Genomic DNA, 16,170 nt, shown 5'->3' with positions numbered 1-16,170 from the left:
CAGTTGCCACCTGGCAATCTGCCCGCCCAAGAGCCTTTTTGGGTGTACTTTCCTTTCTTTCCTATTAAACCTTCTCTTCTGCTTACTTCATTGGTGGTTGCAGTTTCATTTTGGGCCTAGGGACAGATGTCTAATTTTAGTGATCTGGACCCAAAGAACCAAGGACATCACAATGCAGCTCGACATTCTCCCATCTGTTAACAAAACCTCTCCAAAAAAAGAAGGAAAGAAAAAAAAAAATAAAAAAGAGTTCACCTCCCATTCTACTCAAGTTATTTATAAAGATCCAAAAGGAGGGAACTGTCGACGGAAAAAATATAACCAACTGTAAAATTAATAATTAATATTTAATGCAGTTTATTTCCAAGCCAACTGTGAGTGACCTAGGCCCAGAGAAGAGGTATACATGCCTTTTCTCGGGGTGATCATGTACAGAGGTTCCTTTTATTTGTTTGAGATTGACAGACAACATTTAGTGAAAAGATTTTCCATTGGTCTGGCCCAAAAAGGCGGGACATGTAGAAGGTGGGGGGACTTGTAGGTTATAGGTGGGTTCCACAAATTCTTAGGTCCTCCATTGGAAGGGAAAATCCCTGTCTTAGTTAAAGAAAGGCTTAATCTACATCTCAAGGAAAAGGGAAGTTCCGTGTCTTGGGAAGGCATAAGCAAAAGAATACACTAATCGGTTGAAATATACATCTCAAAGATACTATGCCAGGGACAGGAGGTAGGAAGAATCCTGTTAATAGAAAGTAAAATGGTCTGTTAATGTTTGTGGGCATGACTTCCCCAGTCCCCTTTTGAAAAGATTTTGGAAAAATAGGAAAAGTAGTCAGACTTTTGTCCACAGAACCTTCCCAAATTCAATTTATAAAGTCTCTATCACTTTCATCCCCAAAACAGACAAGGACATGACAAGAAAGTAAAACTACAAACCAATATCTCTGATGAATATAGATGCAAAAATTCTGAACAAGATACAAGCAAATCATATCCAACAACATATAGAAATGATTATATATCATGACCAGATAGGCTTTATTCCAGAGATGCAAGAGTGGTTCAACATACTCAAAACCATAAACATACTGCATCAAATTAACAGAAAGAAAGATAAAAACCATGTAATCATATCAATTGATGCAGAAAAAGTGACTGATTAGGGACTGATAACCAGAATTCACAGGCAACTCAAGCAGCTGTCCTGAAAAAAAAAGATGATCAACCCAATTAAAAGATGGGAGAGTGAAATGGAAAAAAACACTATGGAAAACTTGTGAATACCCAAAAGGCATATTTAAAAATGCTAAACATCCCTTATTATAAAGGAGATGAAGATCAAAACCACAATGAGATACTACCTAACCCCAGGCAGAATGTTCAAGAGAAAACAAACAAACAAAAAGTAGTAAGTGCTGGCAAGGCTATGGTGAAAAGGGAACTCTCCTACACTGTTGGTGTAAATTGGTCGAGTCACTGCAGAGAAAAATATGGAGGTTCCTCAAAGATCTACAAATAGAACTACAATATGATGCAGCAATTCCACTTCTGGGTAACTACCCAAAGGATAGGAGAACACTCACTCAGAAAAGTGCTTGCACATCTATGTTTATTGTGGCATTATTCACAATTGCTAAGGCATGGAACCAACCTGAATGTCCATGAACAGATGGAATGAATTGAAAAAGTGTGGCACATATAGTCTATGGAACTATATAGGCTGTGAAAGAGAGATATTGTATGTCTCCACTTAATATACACCAACTGTCTGCACTCTATGGAAGAAACTGAAAGAATAGAGGAAATAGAATCATGGAAAATGGTTATAGATACTGGAGATAGTGTGGGAAGAGGGTAAGAGAAGGGAGAAAGTGTGAGGAATCAAGGAGAGAAGTAGGGGCAAGACATTTATGGGGCACAAAAATGGATGATTATCTGTGTGTATAGTATTTTCAACTTGAGTGGTGTGTAGTATATTCGTGTTGGGTAAATTCATTGTAGAAGCTGTAGTGATTTATAGTGATTAAATGTATAAAATTTTAAAAAAAGAATTAGTTGGTGGTTAGAAAAGTCATGATGTATTTTTCTGTTTTTCTATGCAAAATGTACCATTTTCCAATGACCCAATACTATAATCAAAGCATAATAATACATTCACAGGAACAAACAAGTGAACTGGTTAAAAAATTAGAGAACAAAGAACCCAAACATTTTTGGAAAGTTATTATGTAATAAATGTCCATTTAAATTCAACAATATTGATTATGATTCCATTTTTAAATGTTAAGCAATCTTATCAGTGTAAATTGTTATTTCACTGTTTTTATTTTTACTTCCCTGGTTCATAATTTGGTTGAACCATTTTTTTCTGTTTCCTCTCCTGTGAAGTACATATTAATGCCTTTTGCCCATTTTTCTATTTGGTTGTATCTGACTTATTAATAAGTAATATATTTTCTGGGCATTAGTCCTTTGTCAGTGTACACCTCAATAATAGACCCAGGATGACCCTAACTTGGTCCTAAGCTGAAACTGAAAAGGATAATATTGAGAAATAAAAAAGCAGTTTCTGTGTGCTTCCACCTGCGAACTTGCTCTACAAGTTAGGTCATGGCTTTCTGTTGAAAACAAATAAATCGCATACAGCAGTAACACTGGTCATGGAGCAGAAGCTACAATGAAGCAAAACAAAAACAATACTAGTCTTCTTGTTTGAACACTGGCAGAACTAAAAATAACATCCCCAGATATATTTTGAGTTTCTTATTTTTCTCAGGCTCAGAAAACCACTCCTTTTCCTTAAGATCAAGATTTGTTTGGCTAGACAGTGCTCTTAAATTATGAGCTTCCCATTGTTGTTAGAGTAGCTGCAGGTTAAATAAAGCTTTCTCTCTCTCTCTCTCTCTCTCTCTCTCTATATATATATATATATATATACACATACATACATAGATATATATATAGATATACATATATAATACGTATATAACAGTGTATTATTTTTATTTTAGAAATATATTTATATTCAAAATTCCATTTCTGCCTAATGTAAAGAGCTAGTATCACTATCACTTATATTCTAAAAATACATACAACTTGAAAAAAACCCACTAAATCAAGATATTAATGAGAGGCTAGCAGGTGGCGTGGTGGTTCAGGGAGCTGGGCTTCCACATGGCTGACCACAATTTTCGAGTCCTGAACCGGTGGCTTGCTTTCTCACTCTCTCTCTCTCTCTCTCTCTCTCTTTCTCTCTCTTGCTCTCGCTCTCATTCTCGCTCTGCTCCTCTCTGGTCAAATTTTTAAAAACTGAATTTTAAAAAAGTTAAAATAATTTTTGAAAGATTTTATTGAACATATCAGAGAGCTGGAGTTGCAGGGCAGTCATGTCATCTGAAATCTAAGGAAAGACAGGCTCCTCTAAGGAGCAACAGAACATGAACACTGGCTCACCTATGGCAGCTTGTGGGAGAAGCAGATGCCAGGCACTATATGAGTGGGAAAGAAGTATTTAGATAGAAAATTAACCATTGCCGAAGGCTTAATGTGGACCATCATGACTGCATGGATTCCCAGGCAGGCCCAAACACAAAGAGAATTTACACGCACCCATGACTCAACCCCACAGACCTCCAACAGGTGCTCCCAAGAAGGACTGGGAGCACAGAATAGGATGAACCATCCCCTCAGTGCTGCAGATGCAGAGGAAGGGAGCCTCTGCCATTGTGGAAAAGCATAAAGGCCAACTAATTCCCCTGAAGAAAAGAGCCTTTAGCTGCAGGAGGAATAGCAGCAAAACATGCTGCATAAAGATAAGGAAAGGAAGATCCCTCTACTCCTGGAAGAGCAGGAGGATCCTGTGCCAATACTGTTACAAGTTTCTGTCCCTATCACTCAGCAGGGGCAGAAACTCTCTCCCGAGGTGGATCTGCCAAAGGCATAGGGCAGCATGAGAACAAGGGGCAGTAGCATTGCCCAGGAACCACTGAGAACCGAGGACCAGACCTGCCTAAAACTGAGATCAAATTAGGGAGACAAGGAAAAATCTGACCTTACTTTGCATGCTGGCAAGCACCAGTCAACTACCAGAGAAGAGGCAGTGGAGGAGAGGAGAGGGAGCCTTCTAAAGCACAGGCACACAGGAAAGGCCTAGAGCTAAGGACAGAACAGAGGAAGGTTAATAATTAAAAACACAAACTCTCTAGCATCTCAGCTGCCACCCTCAGCACAAGCTAACCCTAATGAAGTCCAAGCCAATGCTTTACTGCAATAAGGACAGCAACACAAAACCCAAATCCACCTTATGTCCCAAATACACTAAATCAAGAACCTGTATTGATGGCCTAGCAGAGGAGTGGCCCTGACTATTCCTAGGCATAAATCCTATTTGCTTCAATTTCTACTACACCCAACACCAACACTCAATAAAAAATTATGAGACACACAAAGAAACAGTAGCAGCAGCAGCAAAAACAAAAACCATTGTCCAAAAAAAAGCAAGCAAGCAAGCAACAGGAAAAATCAATAACAATCCATCTGTTAAAGTCACCAGTTACCAGAGAAGGAATTTTAAGTAAGTATAATTAACATTTTTAAGCTCTTGTGGAAAAGCTGGATAAAAATGTGTAACAGATGGGAAATTTAAACAGGGAGATGAAACCCTAAGGTAGTAACAAAAGGAAATGTTATAAATAAAAATCACTGTAACAGGGATAAAGAATGTGTTCAATGGGCTGATTAGGAGACAATACAACCTGAGAAAAGGACCAGTACACTTGAAGATGGGTTGACAGAAGTTACCTTACCTGAAACAAAGAGAAAAAAAGAATAAAAGGAAAATCAGTAAAAAGCAAACAATAATACTGGCATGGCTTCTTTGGAACATAGTTTGTCTATTACTCACTACAACCCAGCAATCCCATTCCTAGATATTTACCTTAAAGAAATGGAAACTTATGTTTACACAAGACCCGGATATGAATGACTGTAGTGTTATCCATAATTGCCCAAATCTGGAAACAACCCACTGTCCTTCAACTGGTGAGAGGATAAACAGACTGGCGTAGCCATGCAATGGAATACTATTCAACAAAAACAGAAACCAGATACTGATAAATGCAATGACATAGATGAGTATCCAAAGCATTATGCTAAGCGGAAGAAGTTGGATTAAAAAGGCTAAATATCTATGATTCCATTTACAATGACACTTTGAAAAAGACAAGAGTAAAGAGAATGAAAATGGATTACTGGTTGCCAGGGCAGCTGGTGGGGTTAGGAGACTACTACAAGAGAAATCTGAGGGGTGGGACAGAAACGTACCGTATCTTGACTGTGGTCTTAGACAGTCAACCCTTGCAGAACTGCATGCTAAAGGATGAATTTTACCACGTGGAAGCTGTACCTCAATTTTAAAAGTATTTTCTTCTAAATGATTCTGTATGACACCTGTACTTTAATAATCACACAGTGTAATGTTATCTTAATTAGATTTGATATTTTTCAAATTCAAAAAAAATCATTAGAGAAGACCATTCCTACACTTGATAGGAGGTTGAAACTCCAAAGTTTTTTTAAGTTTACTTACTTATTTTTCCCAAGATAGAGAGAGAGAGAGAGAGAAAGAGAGAGAGAGAGAGAGAAACAGAAAAGAGAGAGAAACAAAGAGATGACACACACACACACACACACACACACACACACACACACCCCGGCGGAGTTTTAATGCTACAATCCACTCCGTCTCAGCCAGTCCTGGATCATGGGCACATGCATGCCTGGAATAGTCAGGGCAGTCTCTCAGCACAAATTCAGAACCTTTCCATGTAGGCTGGTCTCACGGAGCACATTTTACTTCTGGGCCACTGTCTGCTCCCTGCAATCCCAAGGTGTTTGAGGTGTGCATGTGATTCCTCAACCTCACAACATAAACTGTATATGCATGTGTGTGTACTTCTGTGTATGTTCATAGCTATAAATGCTTTTACATGATATGTAGACATAAACATATACACACAAAAATTCCTTATTTTGGACTATTCTTCAATGTTATTATTTCTTTTATTATATATACTTATATTTGCCTTTTTTCTACTATAAAAATGTATTCTTTGCTTACAAAGTATATATTGTGCCATAAATTATAAAGAGGGCAATAAGAAGGCAGGTCATATTTTTGGAGACTATATAAATCTATAATTCCTAGTTTAAGAAAATACAAATGGATCATTTTAATAAATTGACATCTTTGATGTATTAAAATTTCTGAAGGGCAGAAATTTGCCTTTATGAACATGGGACATAAGTTATTTTTCTTTATTTTTAAAAGAAAATCCTAGAAAACCACATTTTTCCATTTTTAAAAATTGTCCAAGCTCTTTCCTTCATCTGTATTGGAACTATCTTTGTGCCTATATTTTAAATAGAGCCTCTTCCAGAATTTACTAGAATAAACAGGATGACATCATACCAGGAAACAGAGTCTCTGATGGCCCTGGAAGCAGATCATTCTCACTGTTACACTTGTTTCTGTCATAAAAACCTCTAGGATTCAGAAAGCCGGGATCACGCACACTAGAAAAGAAGTGTATATATTTGTCCATGTTTTCAAGCAATATATGTGTTTAAGAAAGAATGTCTAATATTCCCTATTAATTATTCTATTGGTATTCACCTCCATTTTGGTTCAGCTGTCACTCCGCTGTTACCACCTGGAACTGTCCTACTTCTTGAATAATTCCAAAATCCCAGTATCTGAAGACAAATTCCGGTTCTGCCCCCATCTATCTGGCTTGCAAACTAGCTGCTTTGGGTCCATCAATCTATTCAGCTTCTCCCCTCCTTCTCCAAGGCTGGGGGAAGAAGTCCTGACATCACAGGTTCCTAGTACTAATTCCAAGGGACTACCTCCTGCAATCCTTATCTTATTCTTCTTAATGAAAACGTAGCCCTTCCTACTGCAAAGACTCTTCCACTTAGTTCTTTTAAAGTGCATACTTAGATAAATCAGCATTTTTCATCACTTCCTTCTTTCTTCCTGTTCAGAATCAATTCTCCCACCATCTCAAACCCATGTACTTATATATGTATTTTCTCTCTCCTTATCTACAACTTCCTTTGTATCATATGAATACTATCAGTTCTCTCGAATCTTTTTTTCATATTTATTTAATTTTAAAATTATTCTTTTTTATTATTTTATTATTATTATTTATACATTCAATCACTATACATCATCATTTCGATTATAAAGAGACTTTACCAAGCATGGTACACACCTCAGTTCAGCCCAGTTAAGAATACTATACACGTCCTCATCAACAGATAAGAAACCAGATCTGTGTCCCACAAATGTCTTACCTCCCTATCTTTTCCCCAAATTTCCTTTTCTACATTCTTCTCCTCCCACACTTTCCTTCCACTTTCTCTCTAATGTCCATGACAATGTTTAATGCTTTTATATCGTCCAACCTTTCAGTCTCTACCATAGAGTGCAGTCAGTCAGTATATGTTAAGTGAAGACATACGATGTCTCCCTTTCCTAGCCTGACTGGTTTCTCTCATCAATAGATCTTCCATATTTGTCCACTTTCTATCACATTCCTGGGCCTTGTTGCTTTTTATGGTTGAATCGTATTCCATGGAGCATATTTTTTATTTGTTATAGGACACATGTGTTCATCAGACAGAGAGAGAGTGAGGAGGTGGGGAGAAAGTGAGCAAGCAAGCCACCAGGTCAGATCTTAAAACTCGGGAACCCTTTCAACTCTGTCTTTGCCCAGCTACGACCTGCTATCAGATCTTCATATACTAGACCACTCACTTTCCCTATTTCCCTTCCACACTCTCACTATTCACACCGTCTGCTTGGCTCTCGTTGCACTTTTATTTGCAAGCCCATTTAGCAAAAGCCTCTTACCTAGACTTCTGCATCTAATCTTTGATGTCTTGAAAAAATTCTTCTTAAAATATAAATTGAATTATACCCACCTACCAACCTGAGGATACATCAAACCTCCTTATGGACACATGAGTTTAGAATGTTGGCTAGCTGGCCCCTGCATAGTTTTTCATCATCTTTACTGATTTCATGCACTTTAGGCTTTGACCTTAGCAAGCATATGCCTCTTTCTTTTGCTTCTGTAATCTCAGGTTCCTTTGTCCTCTCCTCCTCATTTTTTCTTGGATTACTATAAACACTTCATTGATCTCCATTTTTCTGCTACTCCAAGCTATACTCACTTTGTTACCAGAATCCTCCTTGCAGATAGACAGATAGATGACCAAATAAAATGGAAAGAACTTCTCTGTCCTTTGTTTTTTAATAGGCTGAATAAAATGTACACTTGGTTTTACATGTGTCGACTTCCTTCACACGCCAGCCCACACTACATTATCCGCTGTACACTCTTCAGCTACCTTGCATTCCAACTCACACAGACGCTACAACTCTTGACATATTTCTTACCATTGTAAGACATTTTCACAATGCTTCACTGCTGAAACTTCTTCCCCAGCTTAGAATTCTCTTCTCTCCCTATTCATCTGCTGTATTTCTAGTAATTTAAATCCTAAATCCAACTAAAGTATCTTTTCTTCAAAGAAATTTGTGAGAAACTCCCATGAGGTCCTCTGTCTTCTGTACCCATAAGTTTTGGATTTTGACCCTATACTAATGTTTACTACATTGTATTTAAATTTGTCTTTATACATGTCATTTTTCAAATTAAACTGGGAACCAAAGAGCGAGAACTATGTAATATTTTGCATTTACATACAGTGCTTAGTATCTAACAGAATTTTCAAATGCCTTTAGAATTACTGTTGTATGTTCTTTTACTGCAGTTCTGAACATTGTATAAACCATTTTCTGAATTAGAATCACATACTGTGATTCAGAAACACACATTATGCACAATATAAAGAAGGCTTATATTATTATGCAGCAATATTCCAATGACTAGCTAAAATAGAGATAAATCTCTAAGGAAATACTGCTTAATAAAATATTTCCTTATTTAATTTTTTATGTAGTGTTTAAATTTGAACATAAGCATGGAAAATGCTATTATTTTTTCTTCCTAATGGAAATTTACTTTTCTTCAGGTTCTTTACTTTTTTCATGTATAGTACCAACAATTCAGCATGCTAACAGTCCTACTGTTTCTAGCACAAAATTTTCTTTCTGAATTAGGCTTACTAATAAAACCTAGTAGTACACTAAGCTTTATGCTACCTCAAGAACACTGCCCTTTCCAAGAGCTTCAAGCATATTTACAAAGGCTTTGAAGCTATTTGACTCCTGAGATGATAAATTGAATCCTTCCAGAATATCTTGTTCTTGTTATACCATACTAATTAGATCATAAATACATCATATTTCTAAGAAAGCTAAATCACATTTATAAAAAGCTGTATCATGAAAAAATAACCAATAATCGAGGGCCAGTATTCACTGTCTCCATTCAGGGGACTAGCTATCAATATCAATAAACAAAAAACTCACTAAATAAACATATTAATTATACCTTTCTGAAGCCACTGGAAAAAGATACTTATAATCCTCATGAGGAAGTTTCTGAGGAGAAACCATTATCTCCTCTGACTTAACTTCATTTTCAAATTTCTATGGGCATAAAAAAGAAAACAAATTATGGCCATGATTTTAGAAAAATATAGTTTCAAAGAATATGATTTCTATAGCTTCTTAAGAGCAATTAGGTTTTCATTAATGGAATTAAAACCACAATCACATACTGTGATTCCTTCTTTTTTTTTTTTTTTTGAGAGATTTTCACTGTAGGGCGTGTGCGCTCGCCAGACAGACAGAGAGAGACATAGAGACAGAAAGCGAGAAATCACCCCCCAGGGGGGATGGTCACGCCGCAATCCCCTCTCCTCCATTCTCCTCTCGGGATCTTGGGCACGCACGCACACGCGCCCGGCATGAGTTTTTTAAGCCACCGGGTCCGGGACACAAACCGCGGTCGACTACGTGGGAATCCAGCGACATAGCCATTACGCTTTTTTAAGACAGAGATTTTTGCTACAGAATGTGTGCACTTGCCAGAGAGACAGAGATAGATGGGGAGAAGGAAAGTGAGAAATCAGCCCCCAGGGAGAAGGCCACATCGTAATCCCTTCTCCTCCTTTCTCCTCTCGGGATTTTGGGCACGTGTACACATGTGCCCAGTATGAATTTCAAGCGCAGGGTTCAGGCCTCAGACTGCATCAGGTGGGAGTTCAGCGATGTTACCATTATGCCACCTGCTGGCCCCAGTATGATTCCTTCTACAAAATTGCTTGGATTATGTATCTCTTTACTAAATACTTTCCAATCTGTCAAAACAAAGTATATAATACTATGTAAATACAAATGATCTCTATTGAGTCATTAGTTTTCAAAAACTAATAAAAATAAGCTTCATCTTAGAAAAAAACAGATTTTTACTTTAGCCTGTAGAACTTTTTTTTTTTTTTAATTGCCAAAAGGTGCAAGCACTAACCAGAGAGAGAGAGAGTAAGAAAGGGAAAGCATTCCCAACAGGGCATGGTCATGCCACGATCCTTTCCCCTCCGTCTCTTCATCCCGTCAGGATTTAGGGCATGCATACGCACATGCCTGGCATGCATTTTAGGTGATCAGGGCCAGAATTCAAACCGCAGTTGACTATGTGAAATCTGGCTCCCTTAACCACTGTGCTACAATGCCAGCCACAAGATTCTAATAAGTGCTCACCACGTTTAGTTCACTGTAAAAATAAAATTTTTAGGACTATATTTATCCTTACTTTAGTACTTTGAACCGCCTAAACCAGTAATGCTAAGTACATCTTCACCAGGAGATTCTGCACTACCCAGTGGAAAGACTTCAGTCAACTTGGAAGCATTTGCAACACCCTGTAGAGTACCTGGCTCAATGGTGAATAAAATCACATTTTTTTAGAGGGAAAAAAAATCGCAATAAAATAAAAATTCAGTAATCAATATTTTAGCCCTAAATTCTGTTTAATTAATCTACTCATTCGCTGGAAAACTCTCTTCTGGGGGGCCTGGTAGGAGCAGATTCTAAGTGCTGGCAGGGATAAAACAGTGAACAAGAGAGGCTACTCCGTCTTGTGGAGTATATACATTCTCATGAAGAATAGAAAATAAACAAGTAAGCATAAAAATAATTATCACTGATGACAAGTGTTAATGCAGTAATAAGAATATGATGATAGGTAACTGTCATGTACCCAAAAGATAGAAAGGGAGAGGCTGAGCCAAGAGACAGGAAAGCATTCTGAGCCAGAGAAACAGCAGACACAGAGTCCTGGCACTGTCCAGCGGTCGGGCCCCTGCCTATTTTCCACCCTCACCTCGTGCTCTGTATTCTTCACATGCCATCTTCAGTCACAACCCAGGTCCTGTCTTTCATTTCTTCGAAGTGTTTTTGTTTATTTTGATTTCATGAAGTTTATTCATCTTTTCCCTTCTTGTGAGAGTGTGTGTATGAGAGTGTGTGAGAGACAGAGAGAGAAAGCATGTGTTTCACATAATTCCATGAAACCTACTAGCTCTGAAATGCATTTTACAGGCATAAAGATAGCCATCCTTACAGAACATAAACCCAAACACAATCATTTTTTAAAATAAACATGTTGATAGAAAGATAAAACAGCTACTTGGTACTCCTATCGAACAAATCAGTTCTGCTGAACAAGTCAAAATCTGTACCTTAAGATTTTAACCTAACATGAGTTAAATTATTTTTAAAAAAGGAATTGCTAGAGGGCATGTGCACTTGCCAGAGAGAGAGAGAGAAAGTGAGGAATCCCTCTCAGCCCCATGAGGATGGTCATGCCACAACTCCTTCTCCATTTCCCTCCTTTCAGGAACTTCAGCATGCATGCACAGCTTCCCAGCATGTCTTTCAAGTGGCTAGGTGCAAGACTTGAACCACACCGTTGGGTATGTGGGATCCAGCTGCCTTAGCCACTGTGCCAACAGCTGTTAGAGAACAGCAATCTAGTGCCAGCTCAGGGGTAAGGCCGTGAGAGCCAGCAGGGAAAGGACAAAGGTCACTTGCTCACCTTCCCTCTGTCTGTCTGTCTGTCTCTCTCTGGCAAGCATTCATATCCTACAGCACATTAAAAGAGAGAGAGAGATTATTCAATTATTGTTTACTGATGATAACATGTACAGCATCCCTAACTGGACTGGTGAGAAATGTATTCGTGTTGGAAAATTCACTTTATAAGCTAAGTGATGTATAGTGATCGAATGTATTAAAGAAATAAAAATAACATAAAATATATTTTAAAAAGGTTCTTTGACATTTGTTGGGACATACATTATGATTTAGCACATGCTAAATTTTTAAAACTGATCTGTGTGTGTTTGCGAAAATATATTTTCTCAATTTTGGATGTAAATTCTATATATGTTCATTACATGTAGCTTCCTAATTTTTTTTTTTTGAGAGGTTTTGGCTATAGGGCATGTGCACTCACCAGAGAGACAGAGACAGAGAGACAGAAAGTGAGAAATCACCCCCCAGGGGGGATGGCTACGCTGCAATACCTTCTCCTCCATTCTCCTCTCGGGATCTTGGGCACGCACGCACACGCGCCTGGCGTGAGTTTAAGCCACCGGGTCTGGGACTCAAACTGCGGTTGACTACATAGGAGTCCAGCGACATAGCCTAACTGCTGGTCCCTAGCTTCCCAATTTTTTAAAAAACTTCTACGCTATTAAGTAATTGTTTGATCTATTAGCAAAAGAATATAATTTTAAAGTGGTCCACTATCATAGTGAATTTGGCGATTCCTGCTTGTAATTCTGTCAAATACTGATTTATACATTGTGAAGTTGTTACTAGGTACTTATAAATGTAGAATTTTTAAATCTTCCATATGTATTAAGTCTATAAACATTTTATAGGGGCCTCTTAATGCCTAAACTTTTTTGAGTTTAGTTCAGTTTCATCTGACATTAGCATAGCTACATTGGCCCTCTTTTGTTTTTTTATTTTGTTTTGTTTCGTTTGTTTGTTTGTTTTTGAGAGGTTTTTGCTATAGGGCTCCTGCGCTTGCCAGACAGACAGAGAGAGACAGAGACAGAAAGCGAGAAATCACCCCCCAGGGGGGATGGCCACACCGCAATCCCTTCTCCTCCATTCTCCTCTTAGGATCTTGGGCACACATGCACACATGCCTGGCATGAGTTTTAAGCCACCGGGTCCGGGACTTGAACCACGGTCGACTACGTGGGAGTCCAGCGACACAGCCATTACACCAATTGCTGGTCCCAGCCCTCTCTTGTTAATGTGTATATATTTAATTCTATTACTTTGAAATATCTCAGAAAAATGCCACCTTAAGATTCCTTCTCACTAAAGCAACATGGCTGAGCAATAAGTTAAATGAGCTCCACAGGGTGGAAAACTAGTTTAGCAACACTAAGTGGTAAAATAAATGCCTAAAAATTAATTTTAGCATAATTAAAATTGGAGTGTAGAGACGTGAATAAAATGGGCTGGAGGAAACGAAGCAGGGCATTGCTATCACACCAACATGACCCCGCCTCTCTGCTGGGAGACACTTTTAAAAAGTCATTTGAGTACAACTCATTTCCTCAGAAAAAGTGACACCACCTGAGTGAGATGTCTTAACATGATTTAAACATGAGACATTTTTCAAGTCATGCTTCACAATCAACTTGATTATATTTTTCAAAGAAGCAAACTGTTCTGAATGGATGCGATTCAGATCAAAGGCTCACTTAGGACTCTAACAGGTCTCTGATTGAGTAAATGTGATCTGGCTAACAATACCAAAAAGTAACAGGGAGAAGTACAGTAAATTATCAAGATGCCAGGCCTTTTGGTAATTGCTTGCCAAATCAAATTAATGTCAAATCAAAGAAAAGGTTGAATAAGTTTCTGAGGAGCCTAAGTTAACTTTCTTCTCACTGCATATACCAAGAATTTATGAAGTTAAAGTGAACACATTACTACTAGGAGACAAGACTAGTTTCTAGTCTTTTTTCTGTGGGCAAAGGGCTGTGCAATAAGGACAAACTACATTAGCTTTCAAAATGTCAATTTCTTCACCTCTAAAGTAAGTATTGGGATAAAAAATTAACTACCTTCCAACCGCACACAACTCTGAGTCCAGACAATACCTAGGGGACAGCAACATATCTAAAAGTACAAGTGGCAACAACATCAAATTATTTCATGAAATATAAGGAAAGTATATTCAAGGGACCAGCAGATGGTGTAACGGTTATGTTGCTGGACTTCCACATAATCAATTGTGATTCGAGTACCAGATCCAGTGGTTTAAAACTCAATACCAGCACATGTGCGTGTGTTCCCAAAATCCAAAGAAGAGACTAAAGGAGAAGGGATTGTGGCATGGCTATTCCCCCTGGAGGGTGATTTCTTGCTTTCTGTCTTTCTCTGTCTCTCTCTGCCTTTCCAGTGAGCACTTGTGCTGTATAGAACAAAAAAATCTTTCTTAAAAAAAAAAAAGGAAAAAAGAAAGAACGAAAGAAAGAAAAGCATATTCAAATAATTTCAGATTATTTTCCAAACATATTTTTAAAAACCATCCTGGAATGGGACTAGCAGTTAGCATAATGGCTATGTCGCTGGACTCCCACATAATCGACTGTGGTTTGCGTCCTGGACCCGGTGGCTCAAAACTCACGCTGGGCGCATGTGCATGTGTGCCCAAGATCCCGAGAGGAGAATGGAGGAGAAGAGATTGTGGCATGGCCATTCCCCCGGGGGGGGGGGGATTTCTCTTTCTGTCTCTCTGTCTCTCTGTCTGTCTGGTGAGCGCATGCGCCCTATAGCAAAAACCTCTTTAAGAGAAAAATAAAAAAACATCCTGAATGTTCTAAGATACTCTTTTCTAGAAGGAAACTTTAAAATATATCAAAGTCATAAAATTTATCAAAAACAGACACAAGATCACATATTTGGGATATCCCATGAAACTACTCATTTCTATAACCTCTGCGTCAAGTAGAAAATCATCCTGATCAGAGAAAAGTAGCAATAGTGGCCTGAGAGTTCAACATTACCATAGATAAGTGCTGGCAGAGGGGTGGTGAAAGGGGAACTCTCTTACACTGCTGGTGGGAATGTAAATTGGTCCACCACTGTAAAGAACACTGGAGATTCCTCAAAAATCTACAAAGAGAACTACCATATGATCCAGCAATCCCTCTCCTTGATATCTACCCAAAGGACAGAAGAATACTTAATCAGAAAAGTTCTTGCACATCGATGTTTATTGTGGCACTATTCACAATTGCTAAGTCACAGAAACAACACAAATGCCCACAAACAGATGAATGGATAGAAAAACTGTGGCACATATACTCTATGGAATACTATTCAGCCATAAAATAAAAACAACAAAACCCTGGATTTTGACAGAAAGTGGATGAATATGCAAGATTTACTGCTGAGTGAAGCATGCCAGGCTATGAAGGAGAGGCATTGTATGTCCCCACTTAATATATACCGAGTGTCTGCACTCTATGACTGAAACTGATTGACTAAAGGATATAGAAACACAGTATATAGATGTAAATACCAGATATAGTGTGTGTGAAAGAGGAGGGTCTGAGGAAGGATATTTAGAAGAAAAATAGGGAGGCAAAGCATTAATGGGACAAAGAAATGTGGTAGATATGTTGAAGATAATTTATAGTTTTATCAACTGTACTAAGAAAAAATGTTCACCTGTTGAAATATCCATTTTGTAAGCCAAATAATGTGATTCAATGTATAAAAGAAAATGAAATGAAGAATTAAATAAAAATATTTTTTAAAAAAGAGCTAAAGCTTCCCAGCTAGAGATGTGACAGAGATGTGATGGTGAATTTGCTGGGGCCACATTAGCAATATAGAGGAACAGATGAAATCCTACCAGAGAAAACAACCAGGCTACAATGTCTTTTAAATTGTTATTTAATTTTTTATGTGATTTATTTTACATACAATCATTGCACATCTTTGTAGAATGCAGTATGGCTTTTCAAAGCATGTATACAGTGTGTGATAATCGAATGAAGGATTTAGATATATTACCTCATTCCTCACTGAACATTACATTATGTTATGCACATTCAATAATACTTCTACTAGTCCTTTTTTGTTAGTGTTGCTGG

At 38.0% G+C, this 16,170-nt stretch overlaps 1 protein-coding gene across 10 annotated transcripts in view; it reads right to left on the bottom strand.

Moving 5' to 3' along the window:
- Positions 1-16,170, bottom strand: part of PTPN20 (protein tyrosine phosphatase non-receptor type 20) — a 103,986-nt gene that overhangs the window by 46,578 nt on the left and 41,238 nt on the right. For 8 of the 10 annotated variants that reach the window (XM_027771526.1, XM_027771524.1, XM_006147735.3 and 5 more), the window contains 2 exons: positions 9,528-9,625; positions 6,470-6,573 (listed from right to left, as the gene is read on the bottom strand). The exons of 1 other annotated variant lie outside the window; for it this stretch is intronic. In XM_027771526.1, coding sequence (XP_027627327.1) covers positions 6,470-6,573; positions 9,528-9,625 — 202 coding nt within the window. The remainder of the gene's footprint in view (positions 1-6,469; positions 6,574-9,527; positions 9,626-16,170) is intronic. One more of the 10 variants, XM_027771529.1, reaches the window with a different exon arrangement.

This window comes from Tupaia chinensis, unplaced genomic scaffold (assembly GCF_000334495.1).
Source record: "Tupaia chinensis unplaced genomic scaffold, TupChi_1.0 Scaffold000221_1, whole genome shotgun sequence".
NCBI lineage: Eukaryota > Metazoa > Chordata > Mammalia > Scandentia > Tupaiidae > Tupaia > Tupaia belangeri.
Note: the sequence above shows the minus strand (reverse complement) of the source record. Positions and strands in the feature narration are given on the sequence as shown.